Source organism: Magnolia sinica, chromosome 10 (genome assembly GCF_029962835.1).
Source record: "Magnolia sinica isolate HGM2019 chromosome 10, MsV1, whole genome shotgun sequence".
NCBI lineage: Eukaryota > Viridiplantae > Streptophyta > Magnoliopsida > Magnoliales > Magnoliaceae > Magnolia > Magnolia sinica.
Genome location: NC_080582.1, coordinates 45254131 through 45280634, shown reverse-complemented (window position 1 = coordinate 45280634; position 26504 = coordinate 45254131). Strand labels below are relative to the sequence as shown.

Sequence of the window (26504 nt, the reverse complement as noted above, 5' to 3'; positions counted from 1 at the left end):
TATTATTGTTTTACACACTTTAATTCACTCTTTTTGAAGAATTCAAATTCTTCTTCTGGTTCCAGTAGCGTTTTTATCCTAGTCTATGTGGATCGACCTTAGGTTCATCAAGTACTTTACTACTTCGCTACCTGCACCTGAGTATACAATATCATAGTTGTACCAACCCATGTATTAAGTAATACCATGCCTCATTTTACTTGGAATTTGCCTCAGTTTGGGTTCCACGTGCCCACATACTATCATATATATATATATATATATATATATATATATATATATATATATATATATATATATAACGGCTCCATTTTGCGGCGCAAATGGACTTTGCCATATGACCCACCACACTGCTCAAGAAATTTGCTGCATGGACCCAAAATGATACATCGAGGTGGGCCACATGGGATGCCAAAATTGGTGGACAACCTGTATAAAACACATACATCATAATGTACAACACACGCATCCTAGTGGGTCAAGAATGGATTGACCTCGAATTTAGTATATATATACTTTATCAAGTCTATTATCATTACATAAAATTTAGACCAATTAGATATCTATGGACTCCGCAACTATGTGCCATTGAAATGGGTGTTAGTGGTGACCACTACACTGGACAACAACTTTGTCCAAATTGCATTAATCAGATGAAGTAGTTAGAGAACTTGGATTAACCCTAACTTTAGTACATACATAATCTATCAAGTTTAATAATATCACACAAAATTTGAAATAAATTACATATATGTGGACCTCACAAATATGGGACGTTCACAAGGGTGTTAGTACTGATCACTACACTACAAAGCAAACCTGGTACAAATTGCATTAATCGGATGAAGGGGTTAGACAGATTAGATTAATCCCAAATTTGGTACATACATGCTCTATTAAATCTATTATCATCACAAAAAAATCGTAACCAATTACATATATGTAGACCCACAAATCTAGGCCATTCAGAAGGGTGTCAGCGCTACCCACTCTATTGGACAACAAACCTGGTTCGAATTGCATTAATTGGATGAAGGGGTTAGACATATTGAATTGACCCCAAATTTTATACATACATGATCAATCATGTCTAATATCAGCACACAAAATTTGAGATCTATTATATATTTGTAGACCTCACAAATCTAGGCTATTTAAAAGGGTGTTAGTAATTTTTAAAAGAGTTAGGACCCTCTCAATTGTTGGATGGAAAAAAAAAACATCATGATGGCCTTAGGAAGGCTTCCATGGTGTGCACTCTACCTGTGTGGTCCACTTGAGGTTTGGATCTACATCATTTTGGGTCCTACACATTTTGTAGTAAGCTAATATTTGTATTCTCCCCTAGTTTAGGTCCACGTGAATGTGGAAACCGTTCGGGTAGCCTAGACACGGCACATTGCGGTTCGCTTGAACTTGGGTTTGTGTCGTTTTGAGGGCATTCATGCACTTAGATTTGGGTACCATGAGTGGGCTCCTCTTCCTTGCATGGTGGGCCACATAGTAGGTTAAAAAGGCCCCACAAGATTCAGGCCAAACTACAAGTCCAAAGGGCCGTACAAATGGCCCTACAACAGCAAGATATCTTATTTTTGGGGCCATGACTGGGCAGCCACTAAGAGCTCATGTGGGCGCCACTTTTTGACAGAAGTAGGCCGCACCTTAGGCCACAAGTCAGAGTATGTTTATCCCAAAAATGGGCAGTAGATTTAGCCCAAAAACATATGAAAAAGGAACCCACAATCTGTCCGAAAAATCGGACTGCAAAAGATCTATTTGAAGACCATAATTAGGGTAAAACCAAGCATCATGGTGAGCCCTCCTTTGATCAACAAGGTAGGCCCAACACATGGAATTTGAGCCCTAAGAATAGGCTCCAAAGTCAACAAAAGTAACGTAAAGAAAGGAAGGAGGAAGAGGGGAGAGTATACATTCCTTTAAAAAAAACAAAAAAAAACCCTAGTACTCCTTTCTCCACCTTCACCACAGCCTTTTTTTTTATGGTCGTACTCTTTACTACTCCCTCTCTACTCTATCCATGGCTGGGAGCACAAGGGAAATGGAAGGAGAAAATGACCACTGTAGACAAAACCTTTTATCGAGCGGTTTTTATGAAGGAATACAAACTTATGTTACCAACTTAGACTAGCACGTGCGGACGGCAAATTTGATGACGAAACTACCCCTCCTTTTCACTTTTCACTGCTGCGTCATTTCCTCTCCCTCCCTTCCCTCGCTCCATTTTCGGAAAAAAAAGGACGAAAACTCCACCACTACATCAGTTGCTTGGATCGCACCACGCTCTAGCTGGATCCCACCCTCTCTATTCATCAGCATTAGGGTGTTTTTCTGAAAATGGTCCCTCCACGGAAGAAAGTACATACTACAGGTATAATGTAGTACATTTACCTAAACGGTGTAAATTTTTTGTGGGCCATTGAACTACTGGATGAAGCTCGCATCTTGGTTTTCAGTTCATCCATGCAAAAATCATCCTATGAACATGATGGATTACAAGTAAAACATCATTGTGGGGGCATAACAAGGTTTCTACAGTGGAACCACTCTTTCCTGTGGTGTGATCCACTTAATATTTCGATATGCCACCATTTTGGGCTGAAACCCTTACTTTAGATGGAAAAATGGATGAACGTTGTGGATAGTCCACGTACATTCAAGGCAGGCCCAACTCAGTTTTATTTATTTTTTATTTATTATTTTTTTTACTATTAATTTTTTTTTTTTGGGTTAGCTTATTAGTACACACCCATGTCAGTACACACACTCCATGTTAGCCACCCCCGCTAGGGATCGATACCAAGACCTCAAGTGTTGACACGAGGTATCTCCACTCAGTCTGCCAATTGAGCTATGGATCTGGGTGTGCCCAACTCAGTTAACTCAGCACTATAAGTGCGTACTGAGCAAACTATAAATCCAAAATGCGAGAGGTATTGGTCCATTTGACCTACTTCTCGGTTCATAATTGGTGAAATTCCCCAAGCAATTCATAAATTTGACGGAGATATCATAAAAATATGATGGGGAACTTCCACGGATTCATGTAATGTAACAGAAAATTTTATCAACCGGCTCGGTCAATTTCATTAATTGCTCGGTCAAATTCACCGAAGAGAATTTCATGTAAATCTCGGTCAATTTCATTAACTGCTCTGTCAAATTCACCAAAAGAGCAAGTTGTTAGGCTAGGTCAATTACACTTAAAGTTCATTCTAATTCATGTTAGCCTCACCCAATTTCAAGCTTGCCTCGCTCAAATTCATGTTTCGCTTGCTCAATTTCTCGGTTGCCTTGTTGAATTTTTACGTTCCCTCGCTCAATTTCTAACTTCCCTCGCTCAATTTCTAACTTCCCTCTCTCAATTCCTAGGTTGCCTTGCTCAATTGATAGGTTGCCTCGCTCAATTCCTAGGTTCCCTCACTCGATTCCTAGGTTCCCTCGTTCAAATCCCAGGTTGCCTCGCTTAATTTTTAGGTTCCCTCGCTCAATTTGTAGCTTCCCTCACTCAAATCCTAGGTTGCCTCGCTCAATTTTTAGGTTCCCTCGCTCAATTTGTAGCTTCCCTTGCTCAAATCCTAGGTTGCCTCACTGAATTTCTAGGTTCCCTCAATTCCTAGGTTGCCTCGCTGAATTTCTACCTTGCCTCGCTTAATTCCTAGGTTGCCTCGCTCAATTTCTAGCTTCCCTCGCTCATTTCCTACGTTACCTCGCTGAATTCCCAAGTTGTCTCACTCAATTTCTAGGTTCCTTAGCTCAATTTGTAGGTTCCCTCGCTCAATTTCTAGCTTTCCTCGCTCAATTTCTAGGTTCCCTCGTTCAATTCCTAGGTTACTTCGCTGAATTCCTACGTTGCCTCGCTTAATTCCTAGGTTGCCTCGCTCAATTTCTAGTTTCCTTTACTCAATTTCTAGCTTTCCTCGCTCAAATCCTAGGTTGCCTCGCTCAATTTCTCACTCAATTTCTAGCTTCCCTCGCTTAATTTCTACCTTCCCTCGCTCAATTCCTAGGTTATCTCGCTCAATTTCTAGCTTTCCTCGCTCAATTTCTAGGTTCCCTCACTCAATTCCTAGGTTACTTCGCTGAATTCCTACGTTGCCTCGCTCAATTCCTAGGTTGCCTCACTCAATTTCTCAATTCATAGGTTGCCTCGCTCAATTTCTAATTTTCTTTGCTCAATTTCTAGCTTTCCTCGCTCAAATCCTAGGTTGCCTCGCTCAATTTCTAGCTTCCCTCGCTCAATTCTTAGGTTACCTCGCTGAATTCCAACATTTCTAGCTTTCCTCACTAATTTCTAGGTTCCATCGCTCAATTCTTAGGTTACCTCACTGAATTCCTACATTGCCTCGCTCAATTCCTAGGCTACCTCGCTCAATTTCTAGCTTCCTTTGTTCAATTTCTAGCTTTCCTCGCTCAACTTCTAGCTTCCCTCGCTCAATTCTCAGGTTACCTCGCTGAATTCCTATGTTGCCTTGCTCAATTCCTACATTGCCTCACTTAATTTCTAGGTTCCCTCACTTAATTTCTAGCTTTCCTCACTCAAATCCTATGTTCCCTCGCTCAATTTCTACCTTCCCTCGCTCAATTCCTAGGTTACCTCGCTGAATTCGTACGTTGCCTCGCTCAATTTCTAGGTTCCCTCGCTCAATTCCTAGGTTCCCTCGCTCAATTGTTAGGTTACCTTGCTCAAATTCTAGGTTCCCTCGCTCGATTTCTTGCTTTCCTTGCTCAATTCCTAGGTTGCCTCGCTGAATTTTTAGATTCCCTCGCTCATTGTCTCGGTTCCGTTGCTGAATTTCTTGGTTGCCTCGCTTAATTTCTAGGTTTTCCGCTCATTTTTACCTTGCTTCGCTCAATTTTTTAGGTTGCCTCACTCAGTTTCATCTTGCCTCGCTAAATTTAATGTTTGCCTTGCTGAATTTCATGTTTCCCTCACTCATTTTCTAATTTGTCTTGCTCAATTTTTAGTTTGCTTCGCTCGATTTCAACTATGTTTACTTTCTTGCATTATGATTCTTTAAGTAGTGAAATTTGCTTTAAATATATTTTTCATTACATGTTTGTAGGTCAAGATTCTTGTTCTCAATTCCCAAACCCATCCTCTAAGTGTTCATTAAGATGGTGGTTCGACACGGTGAAGGGTGGATTAGAGAAGTATAATACTCAGCTAAGTCTATTCAAGCAATCCCCATTTTCCTTCTTGTTGCACCTCTCATCCTTTCGATTTATAGGGGCTTTATTTCACCTTCTTCTTGTAAGATGTAAAGGTGATCTTATATTTGAGATACGGGGGACACGATTGCAATTCACGGAGATAGACCGCCCTCATAACAGGGCGTAAGACTGGGGAGCTTACAATACCAAAAAAGCATCCCATCAGTAGTACATTAATGGACAAATACTTCAGAGAATATCCAGGTTCCCTCGCTGAATTTCTAGCTTCCCTCAGTCAATTCATTGGTTGCCTCACTGAATTTCTATGTTGCCTAGCTCAATTGCTAGGTTGCCTCGACCAATTCCTAGGTTCCTTCGCTTAATTTATATATTGCCTCGCTCAATTCCTAGGTTGCCTCGCTCAATTTGTAGCTTCCCTCGCTCAATTCGTAGGTTGCCTCGCTCAATTCATAGGTTCCCTCGTTGAATTTCTAGCTTCCCTCGCTCAATTCGTTGGTTGCCTCGCTCAATTCGTTGGTTACCTTGCCCAATTCCTAGGTTCTTTCGCTCAATTTATATATTGTCTCGCTGAATTTCTAGCTTCGCTCGCTCAATTCCTAAGTTTCCTCGCTCAATTCCGAGGTTCTCTCGCTCAATTTTTAGGTTGCCTCGCTCAATTCCTAGCTTCCCTCGCTCAATTCGTAGGTTGCCTCACTCAATCCCTAGGTTCCCTTGCTCAATTTCTAGCTTTCCTCGCTCAATTCGTTGGTTGCCTCACTGAATTTCTACGTTGCCTCGCTCAATTGCTAGGTTGCCTCGCCTAATTCGTAGGTTCCTTCGCTCAATTTATATATTACCTCGCTGAATTTCTAGCTTCGTTCGCTTAATTCGTAGGTTCCCTCGCTCAATTCCTAGGTTCTTTAGCTAAATTTTTAGGTTGCCTCGCTCAATTCCTAGGTTGGTTCTCTCGCTCAATCCCTAGGTTGGCTCGCTCAATCCCTAAGTTCCCTCGCTCAATTTCTAGCTTCCCTTGCTCTTGTAGGTTGTCTTGCTTAATTCCTAGCTTCCCTCGCTCAATTTATAGCTTCCCTCGCTCAATTCCTAGGTTGTCTCATTCAATTCACGATTTGCCTCGCTCATTTCCTATGAGTGTGTGGTCCCGATTTCCACGCATTTCATGGTCAATTTGCTTCACTTCACGGTCATTTCCATGCATTTCATGGTCATTCCCCGTGATTTTTTGAGCCTGATCACTGGCCCGCAACGTACCTTGGCTTATCTATTATTAGAATCCTTAGCCTTAGGCGAGGATTACCTTGTATAACGCCCTAAAAATTGGGGGTCGAGCAGGTACCCAACTCCCAAGTTCCAACGCATCACTTATGCAACCTGCATAATGATGATTTGATGTTGTCCATGTTAGTGCATAAAACATGAATGAGATTAAGCTAAATTAGCAGATCATACTCCAGGGACAGTTAAATTTACGCAAGCGGAAGACTGTAATCAGAGTATAAAATATATAAATCATTGTAGGTCCCCAAAGCATGAACGCATTGCCAGGTCAAATAGTTACAAGTATTGATTCAAAATACAAAATGTCAAAAGAGTGGTAGTCCTCTACAAGCATAAACCCTGAAGCCCGTCGATTCAGAACGGTCTATAAGAACCCGCCTGAATACTGCATATATGAGAAAACATCCTCATCATCCTCAAAGTCCGGCTCCGCCTTGCAAGCTATGCCATCATCTGAACCTACAACAGGATCTGGTTGGTGTGTACAACACTGTCCCGTAACGTGGGAGTGAGTGATCAACTCAGTGGGATCATAGAGCAAAGGTTAACATGTTATCAATTCAGTCAAGCAGTAATGATAAAGCAGACATATCAGACATTCCTAGATACTCTTATTAATGCAAGAATGAAATGTAAGCATGATGCATGCCCTCGCCTACACTTCCTCGTGCGACACCATCTTACGGTCGCGGTATGCTTTCTTCCCTCTGTGCTCTTCAACCCGGGGCACATGCAGTGTGATGAAATGAGAATGATTACCGAGTTATTATTAGTCCCTTTCATACAACAGGATTGGGAAGCTAAGGTACCTCCCTTATATCAATTCCCAAACGATGATCCATTCTAGGGTCGTCGTCCTAGTAAATCTCATACGATGATACGGTTTTAGGTCGCTGCAAAGGGCTCATCACCTTATCAGTGCAGGCCTAGTGTACTCTTATTGCTATGTAAGGGCTCGTCGCCTCTACGCAGTCTTAGTGTATGCTCGAGGTCACTACAAAGGGCTCGTCACCTCATCAATGAGGCCGACAGCTCGAATACAGTGCCCATACCACCATATTCGGTTCACGAGTCTGGGTTGCTCACTGGTCACTACGGGGAGACTCGTCACCTCAGCGTAGGCCGACAGCTCGACCACGGTGTCCCATACCACCATGCCCGGCTCATGAGTCTTAGCGGATTGAGGTATTAAGGTTAAAGGGGTTCTCACTGGTGAGTTTAGTACCTTAGATTTAAGCAGTGGCGTCCATACATGGTGAATATACATCGGGTCAATCGGGTTACTTGACGAGCTCGATTAGTACGAGCGCATGTTGAGTTAATCGACATGAAGTGCGTAAGCACTCCGCGTGGCCTAACCACTGCAAACATCCCAAGTACGGCTCGGATTCATCGATCACGTCCTATGTGGCGAAACAACCTCAGCCACCTATTCAAAGTCTGTTACCGATTGCCTGGACTATTCCGTAGTTCCAAACACATTCAATTATAACAGGTAATCATACAAGCTAATCAGAACAGTAATGGATCAACAATTCCAATCATACAAGCATGTGAGCATTTGATGGATTTCAACTTAAACATGAATTCACACATAAGCAGTGTCTAAGTAAAACAGACAAAGAATATAAGTTACATGGAGGAAATCATACACATCGTTAAGGTAGTTAAGAATATCTTCTCAACGCCCATATAACGTATAATTTATTACACACTTGTTCATTCAGACATTTCTACAAACACTTAGACTACACATTCCAACATACATGACGTATGTTGGTGATAGCACGTCTTAGGGTAAATCCTTTCGCCAAGGAGTTGTTACACATACAACTAGCACAAACACACGACAATTAATCATGGCAAGCACACGTTCAAATTTCGTACGTATACGATACTTTCTACATATACATGGAATACACTAAACTCAATATAGTTCATATATATCAGAAACGCGATACAAACATCACATTTGGCATGTGAAATTGCACCCACATCAATAATAAACCATTAACCGACATTGAAAGCCTTAAAAACCATAACCTATACATTTATAGTCCACACCTTTCGCCGGTAGACGCGTAACGAACTCAGTTTTAAAGCTAAGTCTTTGTCTACGGCAGATTGACAACCTATAGCATAAATTAGGTTAGCTATTTCATAACTTACACTATCCGAAACCCTAAAACAGATTAGGGTTAGATTTTCTTACCTAAGAACGGGATTGGTATTGCCCGTATAGCGACATAGGAGTGGTGGCTAAGCACGTGGAGCGTCAGGGAAAGATCCCAACATCTATCTCTCACTCTCTCTCTCTCTTCCTCACTTTCTTCTTCTCTTTTCTCTCTTCTTTCCCTTAGGGTTTGCAAAAATTCGTATGGCATATGAGAGGGAGTGTTTAACGTCCTTATATAGGCCCGGGTTTGATGGGAATGGCCCCAAGGCCAAGGTATACTTAGGTTATATCCAAATACGGACTATTCCGGTCCAACGGAGCACTTATGTCAGCCCATTTTCTACGTGCAGTCGGACTTAAGCTCCTTGACCTTGAATCTAGTTCAGGCTAAGTTTTCGCTCTGATCGGATTTACAAATCAGCCGTGGCGGACCAATTTTAGTTCAACGGTCACAGTCACTCGATCAGGGTCATAAGTACACCTTCATGTGTGGGACATTTCTCCTGATCCAAGGGTGTATTTGGGTCAGATTGTGACGGTCTGAATCCTTATATTTGGCCCGCAAGCGACACGACTTAGATTACTTAAATTCAGATTTTTATTTCTAAATATTTTCACGTTTCTCACACACTTTGCTCTGGGCTCAAGTTGTGCATTTTTAGACACAATCAAGACTTGATTTCTGAGGGGGTTATCAAGTCCAGTAATGTGGTCATATCCATATAGTTTCGGGGTAATCGGACTTTCGACGTGCCGTCCAGGTCTGATACGGAGTTTCGGTATGCTCCCGAGAGCAACTGGGTTTTGAGATGGATACTAAGTTTCAAGATAATGTAGTGTTAATGATTCTACACATTTTGAGTCTTATAGTTCATATTTAAAGTAGTTCGAGCTAATTCTATTGATTGTTCAGTTTAGCACTTAACTATATTGTGCCCTAATTACGATAGAATAAGGTCCTAGGCCAGTTCTACGCCCCTTTCTAACACTTTTAGTTAGTATATTATTTTAATTATTTTTTTAATAGTTCTTCATCAAGTCTACTTCATCCCTACCAAATTTCATTAGATTTTGTGATGTAGAAAAATTTTAAAAATTCTGGAAGTAGCAGCTGTCTAAACTAATGATTTTCGGACAGTTGTCACAATGACCTATATTTAACTATATTAAGTATTTTATTATATTTTTTTAATTATTTTTATATGAAACTAAACTTATCAAGCTTCAATATGGATATTAAATCACCTAAATCGGAGTTATAACGAGAGAGATATGATTTTTCAAAGTTGGATGTACATTGCAGAATTTTTCTGCCGAAAATGGGTCGTCGGCCCACTGCGGCCCTACCAGGCCCGCTTGGTGGTGAGGCCTCGCCAAACAGGTGAGCCCCTCGCCGTTCGCTGGACTCTGGGTGCCAAATACATGCGTGACCCACCTCGGGTCTCCTCGAATTGTGTTGTTTGGGCCCTCGAGTCCGTCGAGGCATTATCGGGTCTCATTTATAAAACAGAATGAGTTATTTGATGTGCAATATATGATTTTGGGGTAGGAGAAACTAATATATCTAAATAATCTATTTATTTCATAATATTCCAAAAGGTTAATAGTCAAAAGCCCATTTTATTTACGTATTTACCATTTACAGTAAGTTTTAGTTTAAGTATTATTCTTCATCATTTAAACTTTAGGATTAGTATCTAATATGAAAGTACTTAGAAAAAATTGAAGAATAAGGTAGTGAAAGGTGAGATTTTTGAAAGAAATGGGAGATTTTGAAGGAAATGGGTTGAAAGAGGATCTGAGACTTTGGGATTGAGTTTTTTTGAGAAGTAATTATGGTATTAGGATCGACCTATTGCCTAAGTACATCTAACTCTAAGTTGGCAAAAATCCGGGGTGTTATACCTTGTGAGCCTTGTGAGCCTCCCCTCGTAACCTTACTGACCAAAAATAACCCATATAGGGTTAGTATGGGAGTATAAGTGCCATTAGGGCCATTTATATCTCAAATTATCATGCCTTAATCTTTTATAACTTTTCCTCGGTTCTGTCACATGGTTTATTGGAATGTTCTTTTGCCAATTTCACACATATGTTGGCTTCACTTAATTGACTTTCTTAAACAAATGTACCTTTTCTTTTGTGTTTCTGTTCTTTTCTATTCTTTTTCTGTTTTTTAACATTACTCTTAATTTCCTTTGTTCCATTGTAATCTCTGTATCATCATGTAATTCTATAGCCTGAGTTTTATGCTCAGGTGCTTCTGGCAACTTGGTTTTACATAGTTCATTTTGAACAGGGCTCCTTATGCTTGTGTCGAAGACTCAGACCATCATATCAGTGCCAATATTGTTGGATGCAGCTCTACATGCAGTTGTTGAGGAGCATGTTGATCTGTTACCTCACTAACTTGAGTGAGGGAACCTAGTAATTGAGTGAGGGAACCTAGAAATTGAGCGAGGGAACCTAGGAATTCAACGAAGGAACCTAGGAATTCAGCAAGGGAACCTAGGAATAGAGCGAGGGAACATAGTAATTGAGCGAGGCAACCTAGAAATTGAGCGAGGCAACCGAGGAATTGAGCGAGGGACCTAGGAATACAGTGAGGGAACCTGGGAATTGAGCAAGGGAACCTACAAATTGAGCGAGGCAACCTAGAAATTCAGCGAGGGAACTTAGGAATTGAGCGAGGCAACCTGGAAATCGAGCGAGGGTACCTAGTAATTGAGCGAGGGAACTGAGGAATTGAGTGAGGCAACCTACGAATTGAGTGAGGCAAAGTAGAAATTAAGTGAGACAGCATAGGAAATTCAGTACAACAAACTGAAAATGAGCGAGACAACTTAGAAATTGAGCGAGACAACTAAAAGATTATTGCATGAGAGGAACTATATTACAACATATATTATACAAAACACTAAATAAATTACAAAGTATGCTATACAAAACACTAAATAAATTACAAAGTATTACAACATATATCATACAAAAAATTTTATATACATATATATACATATTTATATAAATATGTATTAGAGAAAAATGTAGGTAGACTAAAGTTCTCCATGTAAAAAATAAAAATAAAAAGAGAAAAAAGTGCATAGCATTACAGTTATGCTACGGTTATAATCCGTATCCATAGGCTCAACTTTCAGCCCTAAAATCATATATGGTACGTCAAGTAACTAATTTTAGTTTAGAAGATATTCTTGTTATATGAATAAAGAAAGAAATGAAAAAAGGAGAGAATTTTTTTTTTTTTATATGCTTATATATATAATGAAAGAAATGAAAAAATGAGAGAATTTTTTTTTATATGCTTATATATACATATTTATATAAATTTTAGTAGGTAGAATAAAATTCTCCATGTAAAAAAAATTAAAAAATAATTTTAAAAAAAGTGCACAGGATACGGCTATAGCTACAATTATAATCTGTGGCCATAGGCCTTTTGTTTGCATCAGCAATGAATTGCAGATTCTGCGATCCATCCCCAAATCCTATAGCGAGCTGCAGTGGAATCGCAGAAACTACAATTCATAAATTGTTCAAACAAAAGGCCTATGGCTACGGATTATAACTGTAGCTATATCTAGTCCTTTTTTTTTTTTTTGCCGTGGAATTTTCGTAGCTTTTGTGGGTCCCATCATGAGGTCTGTCTTATATCCAAACCGTTCATCTATTTGGCGAGCTCATATTAAGGCTCGAGACGAAAAATAAGACAGATCTAACTATCAAGTGGACTACACTGTAAAAGGTAGTGGGGAATTGAACGTCTACCATTGAAAACCTTGTAGGGGTTACAGAAGTTTTGGATCATTATGAAATTTGTTTTTCCTCTTCATCTAGGCCTTTGTGACCTTATGAATAGATTGGATGGAAAATAAATGTTATGGTGGTCCCTACAAAATTTTTAACGGTGAAAATCAATTTCCCCAATGCTCTTTGTGGTGTGGTCTAGTTGATCTTTGGATATGATTTTTTTTTTTTTTTTGGATAATACTCCGAAATGACCTTGAAATATGGATGAACGTTGTGGATATAATCAATACATAGCTGTGGGGCCATGTAACTTTGATCTCTTTTAAGCCGTTCGTACAACTCTCAGTTGGAGGAGCGTCAGCGCTCGTCTTCGCAGTGAAAAGGAGGGGTAGTTTCGTCCTCAAAGTCGCTGTCCACACGTGCTAGTCTAAGTTGGTAACTTAAGTTTGTATTCCTTCATAAAAACCGCTGGCTAAAAGGTTTTGTCTACGGTGGTCATTTTCTCTTCTTCTTCTTTTTTTTTTTTTTTCTTTCCTTTTCCTCTAATAACAGTTAGAAAATTCTGAAAAGTTCTAAGCTCTGTGTCGGAGTCTTCCTCATGTAAGGGGTATGGATGGAAATCTTAGTTGGCACTTTGGTGGACTTCCATTGGATGGTGTGACTAGCATTTATTGGCCCCGTGGTGAGATGGCTTGGCATGTAGAGTTGGGCAGAATCTGACCCAATCCGATCCAAACTGAAGGCCAGGGTTGGATCGGATCAAGTAGACCCACTTAGATTCAACTGTACATCGAGTCGAGTTCGGATCAATGGCCAATCCAGACCGATCCGATCCAATTAAATCCGATCTGCACTATGTTCATTCAACACTATTTTCTGTAATGTTGTTCACTTGAGATTGCGATATACCTCATTTTTTAGTTTAATATCATAAAATGATCTAGAAAAATAGATAGACGGCATGGATGAAATAAATACATCATGATGAGGTCCACAGAGCACCGACCACCAGCCATTTGCTGGGAGGAGTAGCCAATACGTCTCCTCTGAAGCACCTCGAGCACCGGACTCTGACACTGATATATTGGTAAAGCCTTTCACATGAAGTTCCTGCGTAAGTATGTTGGGTGGGACCCACCGCTATGTTTGTAAGAAATCCACTCCGTCCATCTATTTTTCGAGATCATTTCATGACATGAGACCAAAAATTAGGAGAATTCAAAACTCAAGTGGGGGTTGAAGCATTTACCATTGAAACTCTCTTAGGGGTCATGGAAGTTTCGGATCAATAATAAGACAGATCGGCTTGAGCCGAAAAATAAGACAGATCTAAAGATCAAGCGTTTATCATTCGACTCGGTTTCCCTAACCGAGTCGGACTCGGTTCGGGTCAGGCCAACAATGTAACGGATCGGATCGAGTTAGAGGACCCGGACTCGATCCCTGATCGGATCGAATTCGGGTCAGTGCATTGAAAATTTCGGATCGAGTCGAGTTGGACCCAAACCGGTCTGACTCGACTCGATGCCGACCTCTATTGGCATGCATTGACTCATTTGTGAAGCATCGTAAGAGAGGGAGAGGGATTGTGAGTGAAATATCTAAGTGGCATTTTAGTGGACTTTGATTAGAGAAAGGATGGTAATGTGACCAAATTCTAGGCATGCATTGGCTTAGACAGGTGGTGTAAGAATAGTAGGGGTAAGAAATAAGAAATGATTTGTTATAAGATGAGTGGAATAGGTAATAATTTGTTTTGAAAAAGAATAAGAGAGAGAATAAGTGAAAGTGGTAGAGAATTGGTGACGTGGGAAGTGTGTTGATGATGTGTAAAAGTGCAAGTGACATGTAAATGTGTATAGTGATGTGTGAAGGTGCATGCTGATGTAGACAGGTAAAGTCAAAGTCTCTCATTTGGTCTTTGGTTAATATCTTATTATGGTATACTACAATGAGGTATATGGTGCTACAAAGCTCTTTCTTATCTATTGGCATATGTGCCGTTGGATACGTGTGCAGAGGCTTAGGGTTTACACATGAGTCTAAACGAGCATGCACAATGCGCTGGATCATCGATAATATGTTCGGATAGTGCTATGAACTCCCGGGTCCCATATAAGAAGGTTGTTTTCCTCATTATTTTTCAAAAAAATTATTAAAAAAATTGTCATCATTTCCAAATATGTCGTTTGGAAAAGAGTAATTTTTTTTAAATGAAAAGTTTACTTAAAAGACGAAGGTGACGTGTACACTAGATGAATTGTGGCACATTTCACATTGTCACACGTGATTAATTTGTCACGTGTGAATGGCAACATATGTTGCACATTTTGCATGTTGACAGGATGCATGTGGAGCTCTTAAATTGCATTATGTGGTCCGACATGAGCATTTCCACAGGGGGGGCACATGTTACACATGTTCGTGTATGGTATACGTGAAGCACTTAAAAATGGAAGGTAGTCAATAACATATGTAGCAAATTAAAGGTGTACACTGATGGTACATTCAAGCCAACGACACATTGAAAGAAAAGGTGGGCCACTGGAAGATGCATAATAGCACATGTGATGTTTTAGTATGGTTGGCGGTACATACTACACCTATGGCAGGTGAGGCATTGAAAGATGTATGGTTGCCCTTATAGAGCACTCAGAAGATGAACAGTGGCACATTTCGGTACTTTATATATATATATATAACACGGAAGATCTGCAGTCCACCTTGTACATGTACAATCCACATCATCAGTTTCTCATTTTATGACAAATAAGAACAAAAATGAAGAAATCCAAAGCTTAAGATCTGCAGTCAACCTTGTACATGTACGATCCACATCATCAGTTTCTCATTTTATGACAAATAAGAAAAAAAAAATGAAGAAATCCAAAGCTTAAGTGGGGTACCCATCAGGAAATAGTAGGGACCAGACGCCCACAACTGAAACCTTCGTGTGGTCTCACAGGAGTTCTCCCATCATGCTAAATATTTTATGTTTTCAGTTCATCCTCGTGGGACTAACTATGACCAGTTTGGACGTTATATAAATATCACTGTGGGGGTCCAAAAAGGTTTCAACGGTGGGCATCTCAATCCCTATCGTTTCCTATTGTGTGGCAACCATAATTTTGATATCTACCTGATTTTCGGACTCATGTCCTAACATCAGCTGGCCAAACTGGTGGACGAATTGATTTCTCACGTGCTCCCCCGCTGGGAACGCTTGATCAATACCGCCCAATAGCCTCATCAACACAGTTCATGTTCATCCTGCTAGAAAACAAATTAGACCGATTTGGATGATCAACCCTTCCAAAACCGAGACTTCTTCATCCATGATTTCATGCCCAAACAAATAGATGACTCAGATTGTTGATTGGACCTACTTTCATATACACCATCTTGACCATCCATTTTATAGGAGATTGATTAGATCGTAAAATCATCTGACCAATGTGATGTATTGTATAGTAGTAACCAAGATCATTCCAACGTGCATCTAGCCCCAATGGATCTTAAATGATTGTTTGAACCATTCATGACTATGCTACCCGGGCCATCATAATAAGCACTCTCACATTCAAGTCCAAGATTCAAAGGGTCACAATGAAGAATGATTTATAAGAACAAGTGAGAAAATGAATGGTTCAGATCAATCTAACAACGCAATCCAGAGGTAGAAACCATCCATCGTGGACGTATTGCAAGTGCATGTATTGGCGTCCCATCTCCAATTTTCTATGTGTGGACTACCTAAGCTGTGAATCTGACCAATTTTTGGTTCCTGAACGGATCTTGCATGTACAAGATGGTGGGACCCATGGAGCTTGGGTGTTTAGTGCTGTAGAGGATTTCATTTGTAGTAGGATATGGTGGATCGGAACCGAAACCATTTACAAAACAAGTTTTAGGCACGCACCACCATATTGTAGATACAGAAATCCATTCCATCCATAAGGTGATAACTCTTATGGTTACGGTACATACAACAAAAACATTAGAGAGAGAGAGAGAGAGAGAGAGAGAGAGAGAGAGAGCTCAGGTAGGCCACATCATTGATAACAATGTAAAATTGCCCCTAGAACCTCTTACCATCATGCCGTCCCAACGTGGGAGGAATTCCGTATGTTGAGACAATTTGGAAATTTTATATATATATATATATATATATATATTTCAGTCATGCAAAAGTCATTGGAGAAAAAAAGAAAAGAAAAGAAAAGAAAAAAGTATGACTAAAACATATAAAAAATCCTCGAAAAATATTTTGCCTCTTGTTAGTATAAATTATTGATAGCTCTATAACCAAACTCACCATAGAGAAGGAATTCAAGTTCAACTGGTTGGACCATAAGTTATGGTCTACAAAGCAAATAATTTCAAACCTATCATGTTTGTGTGACATCTAACCATTCCAGTAGGTTGGACCTACCATGAGGATGGCCTTATGCAAAAATCAGTGCCATCCATTCATTACGTGGGTCACACCAAAAAAAAAAAAAAACAATGTTTAGCAATTCATAAATAACCAAAAAAAAAAAAAAAAAAAAAAAAAAAACAATGTTTAGGAATTCATAAATAACAAAATACAAGTGTGGTCCACTCGGTGAGTGGATGTGGCTGATTTCTTCACGATGTAATCCCAGTGATGGGTTGGATGTCGCATACACATGAAATGTTGGAAGCTATTTGCCGGGTGGAGTGATCGGACTTGAAACCTTATACAATCATGTCTGACCTCCACCCACTCATGTAAGAGGGGAAAGAGGACTGATCAGAAGATATATCACAGCCATTGGTTTCCGACTCATCATCAGTTGTTCAGCTTCTACTGACATCATTCATGTGGGTTTGTATTGAGAAACCACAGAAAGCATGCATATACAAATAGCAATGCAGAAATGAAATGAACTGAACTCTTAAGTATTAGCCCATTAATTCAGTCTCATGACATGTTCACATACAAGCATCATCATCATCATCTTGGTGAGGATTCATTAATTCAGTGTTGATGGGCAGAGATGGTGGGGTTCCAGGTGGGATGCAAGCCGAACCATTTTCGCCAGCACAGATGCACAGAGCCTCACCATCCCTTATAGCTCCATTGAGATCGATATGGCCACTCAGCCCGTTAATGAACTTCAAGAGTGTGTCAAAGTCCATTTGATCCCCCATTATCTTCTGGCGGTACCTTTTCAGGATTGCAACACATACATATAAGTGGAAATGCTCGGACAAGTAGTGGGTCCACAGCACCTCCCACAAAAGCATCGTCTTCTCATATTCAAATTCCCTGAGTCAGAAAACCATGTTAATGGATTGCTGCAGACTGCTATTGTAATTAAGATGAATGCAACTTGTTCCAAAAAACCAAAGACAACCTAAGTACCCAAACATGCCTTTGCCAAAAATAAAAATAAAAATGTTAAATGGACCTTTGTTATCACTCAAGTGGACCGGCTTGGTCTCACATGTGGGCTCTTATAATTATTAGGCTAGAATGTGTTGGGGTAAAGTTTATAGGGCCATGGGCTTAGTTTTGGGTACTTTCGTAACTATTGCTTTAATAATGAAAGCCCTAATATAATATGAGAGGTGAGTGGGTGTGTGAACACATTGAGCAGCCCTTCTCCCTCCTCTCTCCTTTTCTCTCATGTCTTCTCTTTTCTTCAATTTTAAGGTTTTACAGCTATAACCAGTTTGCATGAGAAGCTCCCAAGCAACCAACCCAGCTCAAGTGCCAATGTGCCATGACCTGATGAGTGGACCCCACCATGAAAATGACCTGCTGCAAAATCAGAGAAGGTCACACTTATATGAAGAAAAGGGACATGTAAATCAGGCCTGTTAACGGTCTAATTTAACGTACACGTGCAGCCTGCTTGATGAGTGGACAGCCTGATTTTGTGCACAGATACGGATGTCATGATACATGTTGGCACATAAGGAATACCACCCCCCCCCCCCCCCTCTTCATCTCCTTTTCTTTCTAGCCGACAACGAACACTTCAAAAGAAGTGGCAAAGGATAAAATCAATTAAGGCATTGGATAAGAATATCCTATAATTACACCATTCTGACTTTTTAGAGACACCTTCCTTTGCTAAAACATGGGCAATTGAGTTGACTTCACTTGTAACATAACCAAAATTGATCCTCATGGAGGAACTCCTTTTATAGAGTATCGTTTACAATGAAAACCCACTTCCAAGTGGCCAAAGTTGTTTCAAATGCCCATCCACTAGAATTTCTAGAATCTCTTCCAGTGGAGAAGGGGGCCTAGGAAACTTTCACAGAAGAGTAGGAACAATTCCACAACTCTCCCTCCCTCCCTCCCTCTCTTTGAGAATTATCAATTCCACAAATCTTGAGTATCACCAAAGACAAAGGACATGAGAACAATAACCTAATTTCCCCTCAACGATTGCAGCTTACAAAGGAGATTCCAGATAATCCAGGTGATTCTAGATAATCCAGGAATCACCAAAGAACTCCTGGCTAAGTTCAATTTCCACAGGTCCACCAGTCAGGAGGAGGAGGAACTCAGGAGGTCAATCTCCTTGGGGCAGCATTTCTTCCTTGAATAACTGCATTCCAGCACCTTCTAAGGTCAGGAATTCTCTTTCTTTAAACTCCTCAGCCAGAATAACCCAACTCACAAGAAGAAATTTCGTATGGCTACCTGCTTGAAAATAATAGCATGGAAAGCCCAAGCTCTATCATCTTCCACAAAATTGCTAAAGGAACTGACCTCTATGATGCCCTAGCTTAAGGCCTACGGAGTGCTTGTCCAACCCTCTATTATAAGATCTTCCACAGAACCAGGAAGCACCATGTTAATGAATGTAACATGGGCCTACATAGGCCACTTAGATGGGTTATTTTGGTCTAGGACATAGAGGAGATTTTTTGCTTTTGTTATTAATGACATTTATGTAATTATAAAGCTTCCATAATATGAGGGCTGCTTCTTCTTCTTCTCTATTCTCTCTCTCTTTTCACCATTTTATATGGTATTAGAGCTTCATCATTTTTTTATCCTTCTTTTATTATCCAAATCTTCTTCTTTTCTTTTATCCCTTAGTGTTCCTTACCTTGCTTGTGTTGAAAATTTCTTAAGAAACCTAGGGTTTCTTTTTTATTTCTTTTGTGTGTCAGGGGTTTTGTAATTGTCTGTGTGCGTGTGGAGGAATGAATAAATTGGCTTCTTGAATGATATCATTTCAGGTGTGAATCGTGATTGTTGCAAATGTATAGGCTATTTGCCCGTGTTGGATGCCGTGTTCATGACTATACTTCTTCGTGGCCAGTTGGAAGTAGTAGATGTCTGGGTTAGATTCTTTTGTCAGAGTTGATGAGTGCATCATGTGAAGTGTTCAAGCATTGCTTATCTATTGTGATAAGTCATACCGTGTTTGTGCTTGTGAATTACTCTTCTTTTATTTGTTATGGAGAAAAAAAGTGACCCAAAATTTGGATTTGCAAACCCATTTGATTTTGCAGGGGTCCAGATAACCTCTATTAAAGTAAATGAGACATTATTTAGAGTGATCCAAGTCAATCCAAGTTTTTCTAATGACCAAGGAAAATTTGAGATATCCGACAACAAAGAAACTAGATGAAGATTCCAATACTTATGTCCAATGGATCATTTAGGAAAATGCACAAATTATGACCTACTCATGGTATAGTATAAAACTCTCAATAAGTACAAATGTCATGCTTTTTGATACGGCTAAGTGAGGGATGCTCTACGAGAGCACATTCACCTGATAAAACACATCTCTCGTACTTATCAGTTATATGAAGAAATATTTGAGCTCTAACAAAGAGATAAATAATTGGGTGAATAGTATCTCAAACGAATGTGGGAAGAGTTGAATGTGTATCAGCCCCTAACAAATGATTTGGAGAAACTATGTAATGCAGGACGGTCTAAACTAGGATGCATGTGTAAGCACAAAAATTATCCAGCGAAATAAACTAAGCAAATCAATTAAAATATTCACATTCCACATCATATTAAAGATAATAATAAAGGGAACATGCAATGGTTGCAGACCATCATCACAATCCTGCTGTACCGTATTCAAATCATGTGTGGATTGGATCCGGCAAGGGATGGGACCTCCCAATCTTACATGGTTTCAATAGAACAATCAATGCAGCTTTTCTAATCCAGGAAATCAAAGGATTTTTGGAATAGGGATGGCTGGAAAATCTGAGAGAGGGTGGGATCAATTCTCAGATTTTCAGGGTCAATAGCAACAAAAAAATTACTAGGTATAGAAAGACAAGAAGAAGTTTAGAGGGCTAGAAATAGAATTTAGAAGAAGAGAAGAGATTAAGGGAAGAGTAGAACTTACCATAGAGAGAAAGGGGAAAGGAGACACCAAGCTTTCATTAAAAAAATTTATTAGTTTAGGGTAGAAAGCACCATATTTATAAAATTCGGATTTAAAAGAAAATGACTAAATTACCCTTATAACAAAAGAAAAAAAAAAGCGCAAAACAAAGCTTTCTATAAAAAATAAAAAATAAAAAAATCCCACGTAACAGATCAATCTTCTAACTCATCCTACACGTGTGTCCTACTAATGTGGGGCCTTCAATTAATCCAAGGACACGTGTAAGGTTTTCAAAATCATCCTTATTTGTGCCATTAACTAGGTCTTCAAAATCATCCTTGGTTGATCCATGAACCATCATTGAGCCATTCGCCTTCGTCTTTAATAAACTTTGAAGGGTCTGATGTACTCATCAACTCCCCTCGAGTGAGAAGAACTCGGCTCCGATGAGTTAAAACTTTTGTGCGTCTTGAGAAGGTTCGGATCAATCCGCTGCAGTTCCACTTCTGCAAGTCACGTGGAATCGGATGGTGACTTGTTCTTCCATTTGACAAGGTAACTTTGGAAGCCCCCATCTCGTGTGGAAACAATCTCCTCATCCATTATCCCTCCAATCTCTTCCTTACGGTCAATTGATGGTGGAAGGGGTGGAGTAGGTTAAGAAGTAAAGTCGGAAAGTGGCCAAGGGTGGGACGAAGAAACAATGGAAAGGTTAGGACAGAGGATTAGATCTTCCACATTGATCGTCAGATTTATTCCCATTTCAGGTGGAAGGTCTACCCTGTATGCATTAGACCCAATTTTACGCAATACTTTGAATGGTCCAGTACTGCGAGCTTGTAATTTCTTAGCGGAACTCGGAAGAAACCGCTCTGGTCTAATCCTAACCATTACATTATCCCCTTCATTAAATTCTGTCCACCTACGATGTTAGTCAGCTGAACATTTATAATTATCATTACTCGCATTTATTCATTGTCTAACATGTGCATGCAAGTCGTGAATGTGTCGTGCAAATGCATCGGGTAACACAGAAGATCTTTGTGTAACAGACATGGGTAACAAGTCTATGGGCATCCAAGGTTTGTACCCACTAACAATTTCAAATGGACTCAACCTTGTAGATCCATTGATTGAACTATTGTAGGCGAACTCGGCTATAGGTAGAATCAAATCCCAAGTTTTCACATGTTTACCCACTAAGCATTATAAGAGGTTTCTAAGGCTGCAATTAACCACCTCAATTTGGACGTCAGTTTGGGGGTGGTATGCAGTAGAAAACTACAAATGTGTTCCCATCATGTGCCATAGTGTCTTTCAAAAATAGTTGGTAAATTTGACATCACGGTCAAACACTATGGTCTTAGGTAAACCATGGAGACGGACCACACCATTGAAAAATACCTTAGCAATATTAGACGCATCCGAAGTTTTAGAACATGGAATGAAATGCGCCATCTTAGAGAAGCGGTCCACAACAACAAAAATGGAATCGTGCTTTTTAATCGTCTTAGGAAGCCCAAGCACAAAATCCATGCTAATATCTTGCCACGGATCATGTGGCATATGTAATGGCATATATAATCCAGAATTTTTCTTTTGTTGTTTCGCCATCTGACACATTCTACATTGCCCTAAAATTATGGCGACATCTCACTTGAGACTTGGCCAGTAGAAACGATCCTCTACGAGGGCAATAGTCTTATCGCGGCCAAAGTGGCCAGCTATCCCTCCCGAATGAAGCTCTCAGACGAGGAATTCACGGAGGGACGTACGGGAAATGCATAAAAAATTTCCTTTAAAAATAAATCCATCTCTCAAAACGAAATCCCCCGCACTTTGCTGCTCACTCGAGAGTGACCTATAGGTACCCCTAAAATTTGGACATGTGGGGTACTCATCTCTCAGTTGCTCAAAGCCGACAACTCATACACTCAAAGAATTGAGCAACACCACTTTACGACTAAGGGCATCGACTGCTGGTTTATTCTCTACTTCGGTCTTGTGTTTCAAGACAAACGAATACTCTTGAAGGAACGCAACCCACTTAGCATGCCTTGGGTTAAGTTTCTTCTGTGAGTGAAGATAACATAAGGCCTCATGATCAGAGAATAAGACAAATTCCTGCGGTAGGAGGTAGTGGTGCCAATGTCTCAAAGACTGCACTACCACATAGAATTCCTTATCATAGGTAGAGTATTTTTGTTTTGCCTCATTCAGTTTCTCACTAAAATAGGCAACAGGATGACCCACTTGACTCAGAACTCCACCTATACCAACACCAGATGCATCACACGCAACTTCAAAGACTTTAGAAAAATCGAGAAGGCGCATGATGGGAGCTTCGACCATCTTGCCCTTAATTTCTTTGAAAGCCTTAACTGCTGCTTTCGACCACACGAATTCTCCCTGCTTCATACACTCTGTAATAGGAGACATAATCGTGTTAAAACTCCTAATGAACCGACGATAGAATGTGGCTAAGCCATGGAAGCCAACGATAGAATGTGGCTAAGCCATGGAAGCTTCGCACTTCATGGATGTCCTCGGTTCAGGCCAATCAACTATGGCCTTGACTTTCTCTGAGTCTGCACACATCCCTTCTGCTGACACAATAAACCCTAATAACACAACCTGTCTGGACATGAACGAACATGTTTTAAGGTTAGCGTATAGTTTCTCCGCCCTAAGGACGCTACAGACCAACTTCAAATGTTCAAGGCATGATTCTCTAGTGGTGTAATAGACCAGGATATGGTTGAAGTACACCATTAAGAATTTCCCCATGAACGGTCTTAAGACTTGGGTCATCACCCGCATGAAAGTGCTGGATGCGTTAGTCAAGCCAAAAGGCATGACCAACCACTTATATAGCCCATCCTTCGTCTTGAAGGTTGTCTTTCATTCATCACCGAGGCGTATACGGATTTGGTGATACCCACTCTTGAGATCTATTTTGGAGAAAATGGTGGATTTAGCCATCATGTCTAACAAGTCATCAAGCCTAAGTATAAGAAACCTATACTTGACCGTGATTTTGTTGATGGCTCTACTGTCCACACACATGCGCCAAGTGCCTTCTTTCTTAGGTGTCAGTAAAATGGGTATGGCACACGGGCTCATGCTCTCCTGAATGAAACTCTTTCGCAGGAGCTCATTTACTTGTTTCTTCAACTTTGCATGCTCTGCAAGGTTCATCCTATAGTGAGGAAGGTTTGGTAGAGTCGACTAGGGACAAGATCAATGGCATGCTGGATGTCCCTCATGGATGGCAACTCATCCGGCAAATCCTCAGGGAATACATCTCTGTACTCCTCTAAGACCGAGGCTACCTCGTGGGGTAACTCTACTAGAACTTCTGGTGTAGCCTCTCTAGCCACTAAGGCATACACTGTTGAATCCTCTTCAGTCTCTCTTTCAAACTCTTTAGTTGTGATGATGTGGAGAGACTTGGGTGTGGATTTCCTCACTTCTTTAGGCTCACTAGCCTTCTCACCTTTCTTCTGTGTGGTGTTTTGCAGTGGCATATGATTAATTTTGATCTTCTTGCCGTTATGCATGAAGGTACATGCATTAGAACGGCCGTAGATCGTGACGTCATTATCGAATAGCCACAGTCTGCCTAGGATGATGTAACCTACATTCATGTGCAACACATCACACCACAGGGACTCCTTATAAGACCCGAACTCGATGGGTACAAGACATTGATGGGTGACAGGAAGGGAAGTCTTGTCTACCCATGAGACTTTGTACGGGTCAGGATGAGGGGTGGCCTCTAACTTTAAACAGCCTATGGTGATAGTGGAAATTACATTCTAGCAACTCCCACTGTCCACTATCACCTTACAATTTTTCTCGCCACACTTGGCGATCGTGTAAAAGATAAGTGTTGCGATAACAGTCAACACTACTTCTAGTCTGGGCTAGCACACCTGACAACTGCTAATGTGGCATAATCACACACCTCATCCTCATCACTCAATGATCCTACGGGCCGATATTCTTCAACTTCAGAGTCGCCCTGATCATACTCGCTATCCTGGGAATCGCCTATGACTAAGGCTTTTCCTTTGCTCTTAGTGGGACACTGAGTTGCAAAATGGTCAATATTCCCACATTCGTAGCATCGTACATTCTATCCTCCACCTAGACCAGCACGAAGGACACTTTTTCCCTTGTTATCCCTAGGCCTAGGCAGAACATTTGCCTGCGCCCTAGGTTGATTACCAATGTTGGGTCTAGTTCCCTGAGAACCAGTCCTAACATTAGTCTTGGGAATCCAACTGTGTTGTGACATGAGTCTTCAGATACTGCTCTAATTCCTGCACCACTTGGTACATATCGTCCAAATTTGTCACGGGACGAGCCCGAAGCTCACGCTGAAGATCTAATCGAAGGCCTGTCTTGAAACACGTGAGCGTTATTAGAGGGTCTTCCTAAATGTCACACCGCATCATAAATTCCTCAAATTTTGTGATGTATTCCGTGACAGGCATGGATCCTCAGCGTAAAGATTGCCATTGTTCCAGGAGCTTCTGGCGATAATAGAGAGGGAGGTACTTCTCTCTTAGCATAGTTTTCATTTCGCTCCATTGGGCAACAGGAGCTCCTCCCACCCATTCAATCCTACGCTCTTTATTGGTCCAATACATCTTTGCTTGCCCCACAAGCTTCATTTTGACAAATCGCACGTGTCGGTTTTCTGACATCTCATGCCACTCAAAATAGTCATCCATGCCAGCTAACCAATCAAGGAATGCCTTTGGTTAAAACAACCATAAAAGCTCGGGCATCAATCCTGACATTCATCATGGCCCTCTCATCAGGATCAAAGCGGTCTCAATATGCCCGTTCTCTAGCCACGTGCCCGCCATTGGTGGGGGTTTGTCTAAGGGCTGGCTCCTCACCAACACCACCTGCCTACGATTGCACATCTCCCCCAATAGTGGGGTTCTCCCTTTGGGATACCTCTAATTGCTCAAGTCTAGCTTCGATGGCGGTCAATTTTCATTTGATATTTTTGTTGGATGTCTCTATGGCAATTATCTTTTGGAGTAATTGAGTGAGATAATCGCTCAAGTCTAGCTTCGGTGGCGGTCAGTTTTCGTTTGATATTTTTGTTGGATGTCTCTATGGCAGTTATCGTTTGGAGTAATTGAGCGAGTTGATCGCTTAATTGCTCGTTACTCATGATGGGGTGTTAGCCAAAACCCTTACCACTTTTAGTGGGCATACACCAATAACTCGAACTCAATTTTCCTAAGTCCGACTCTAAGGTTTGAACAGACCTCAATATGGATGTATGATCCTATTTCTATATGATGTATGAATGCTGTAGATTTTCAGATTTAACTAGAATGAAAACACAAATCTGGAAATTCAGACTTATATCTCACAGGACTATGAATCTGAAAAATCGGGTTAGCAATTTCTTTGGCATGTAGATCTGGAATCAGGTTAGCAATTTCTATCACATGTAGATCTGAAATTATCCAGACAAATCCCATATGAGAAAACAGATGATCCTAAGTTCAGATAACTCAATCTAACAAAAACCATGCAAAACCTAAAGCTCTGATACCAAATTTGATGTAGGACGGTCTAAACAAGAATGCATGTGTGAGCACAAAAATTATCCAGTAAAATAAACTACTCAAATCAATTAAAATATTCACATTCCACATCATAGTAAAGATAATAATAAAGGGAGTGTGCAATGGTTGCAGACTATCATCACAATCCTA

At 40.4% G+C, this 26504-nt stretch overlaps 1 protein-coding gene across 5 annotated transcripts in view; it reads right to left on the bottom strand.

Moving 5' to 3' along the window:
• Positions 1 to 16988: 16988 nt before the first annotated feature.
• Positions 16989 to 26504, bottom strand: part of LOC131258346 (uncharacterized) — a 111368-nt gene continuing 101852 nt past the window's right edge. For 4 of the 5 annotated variants that reach the window (XM_058259606.1, XM_058259604.1, XM_058259605.1 and 1 more), the window contains one exon: positions 16989 to 17702. In XM_058259606.1, the coding sequence (XP_058115589.1) occupies positions 17366 to 17702 (337 nt within the window). In that variant the 3' untranslated portion in view covers positions 16989 to 17365. The remainder of the gene's footprint in view (positions 17703 to 26504) is intronic. The other variant, XM_058259608.1, reaches the window with a different exon arrangement.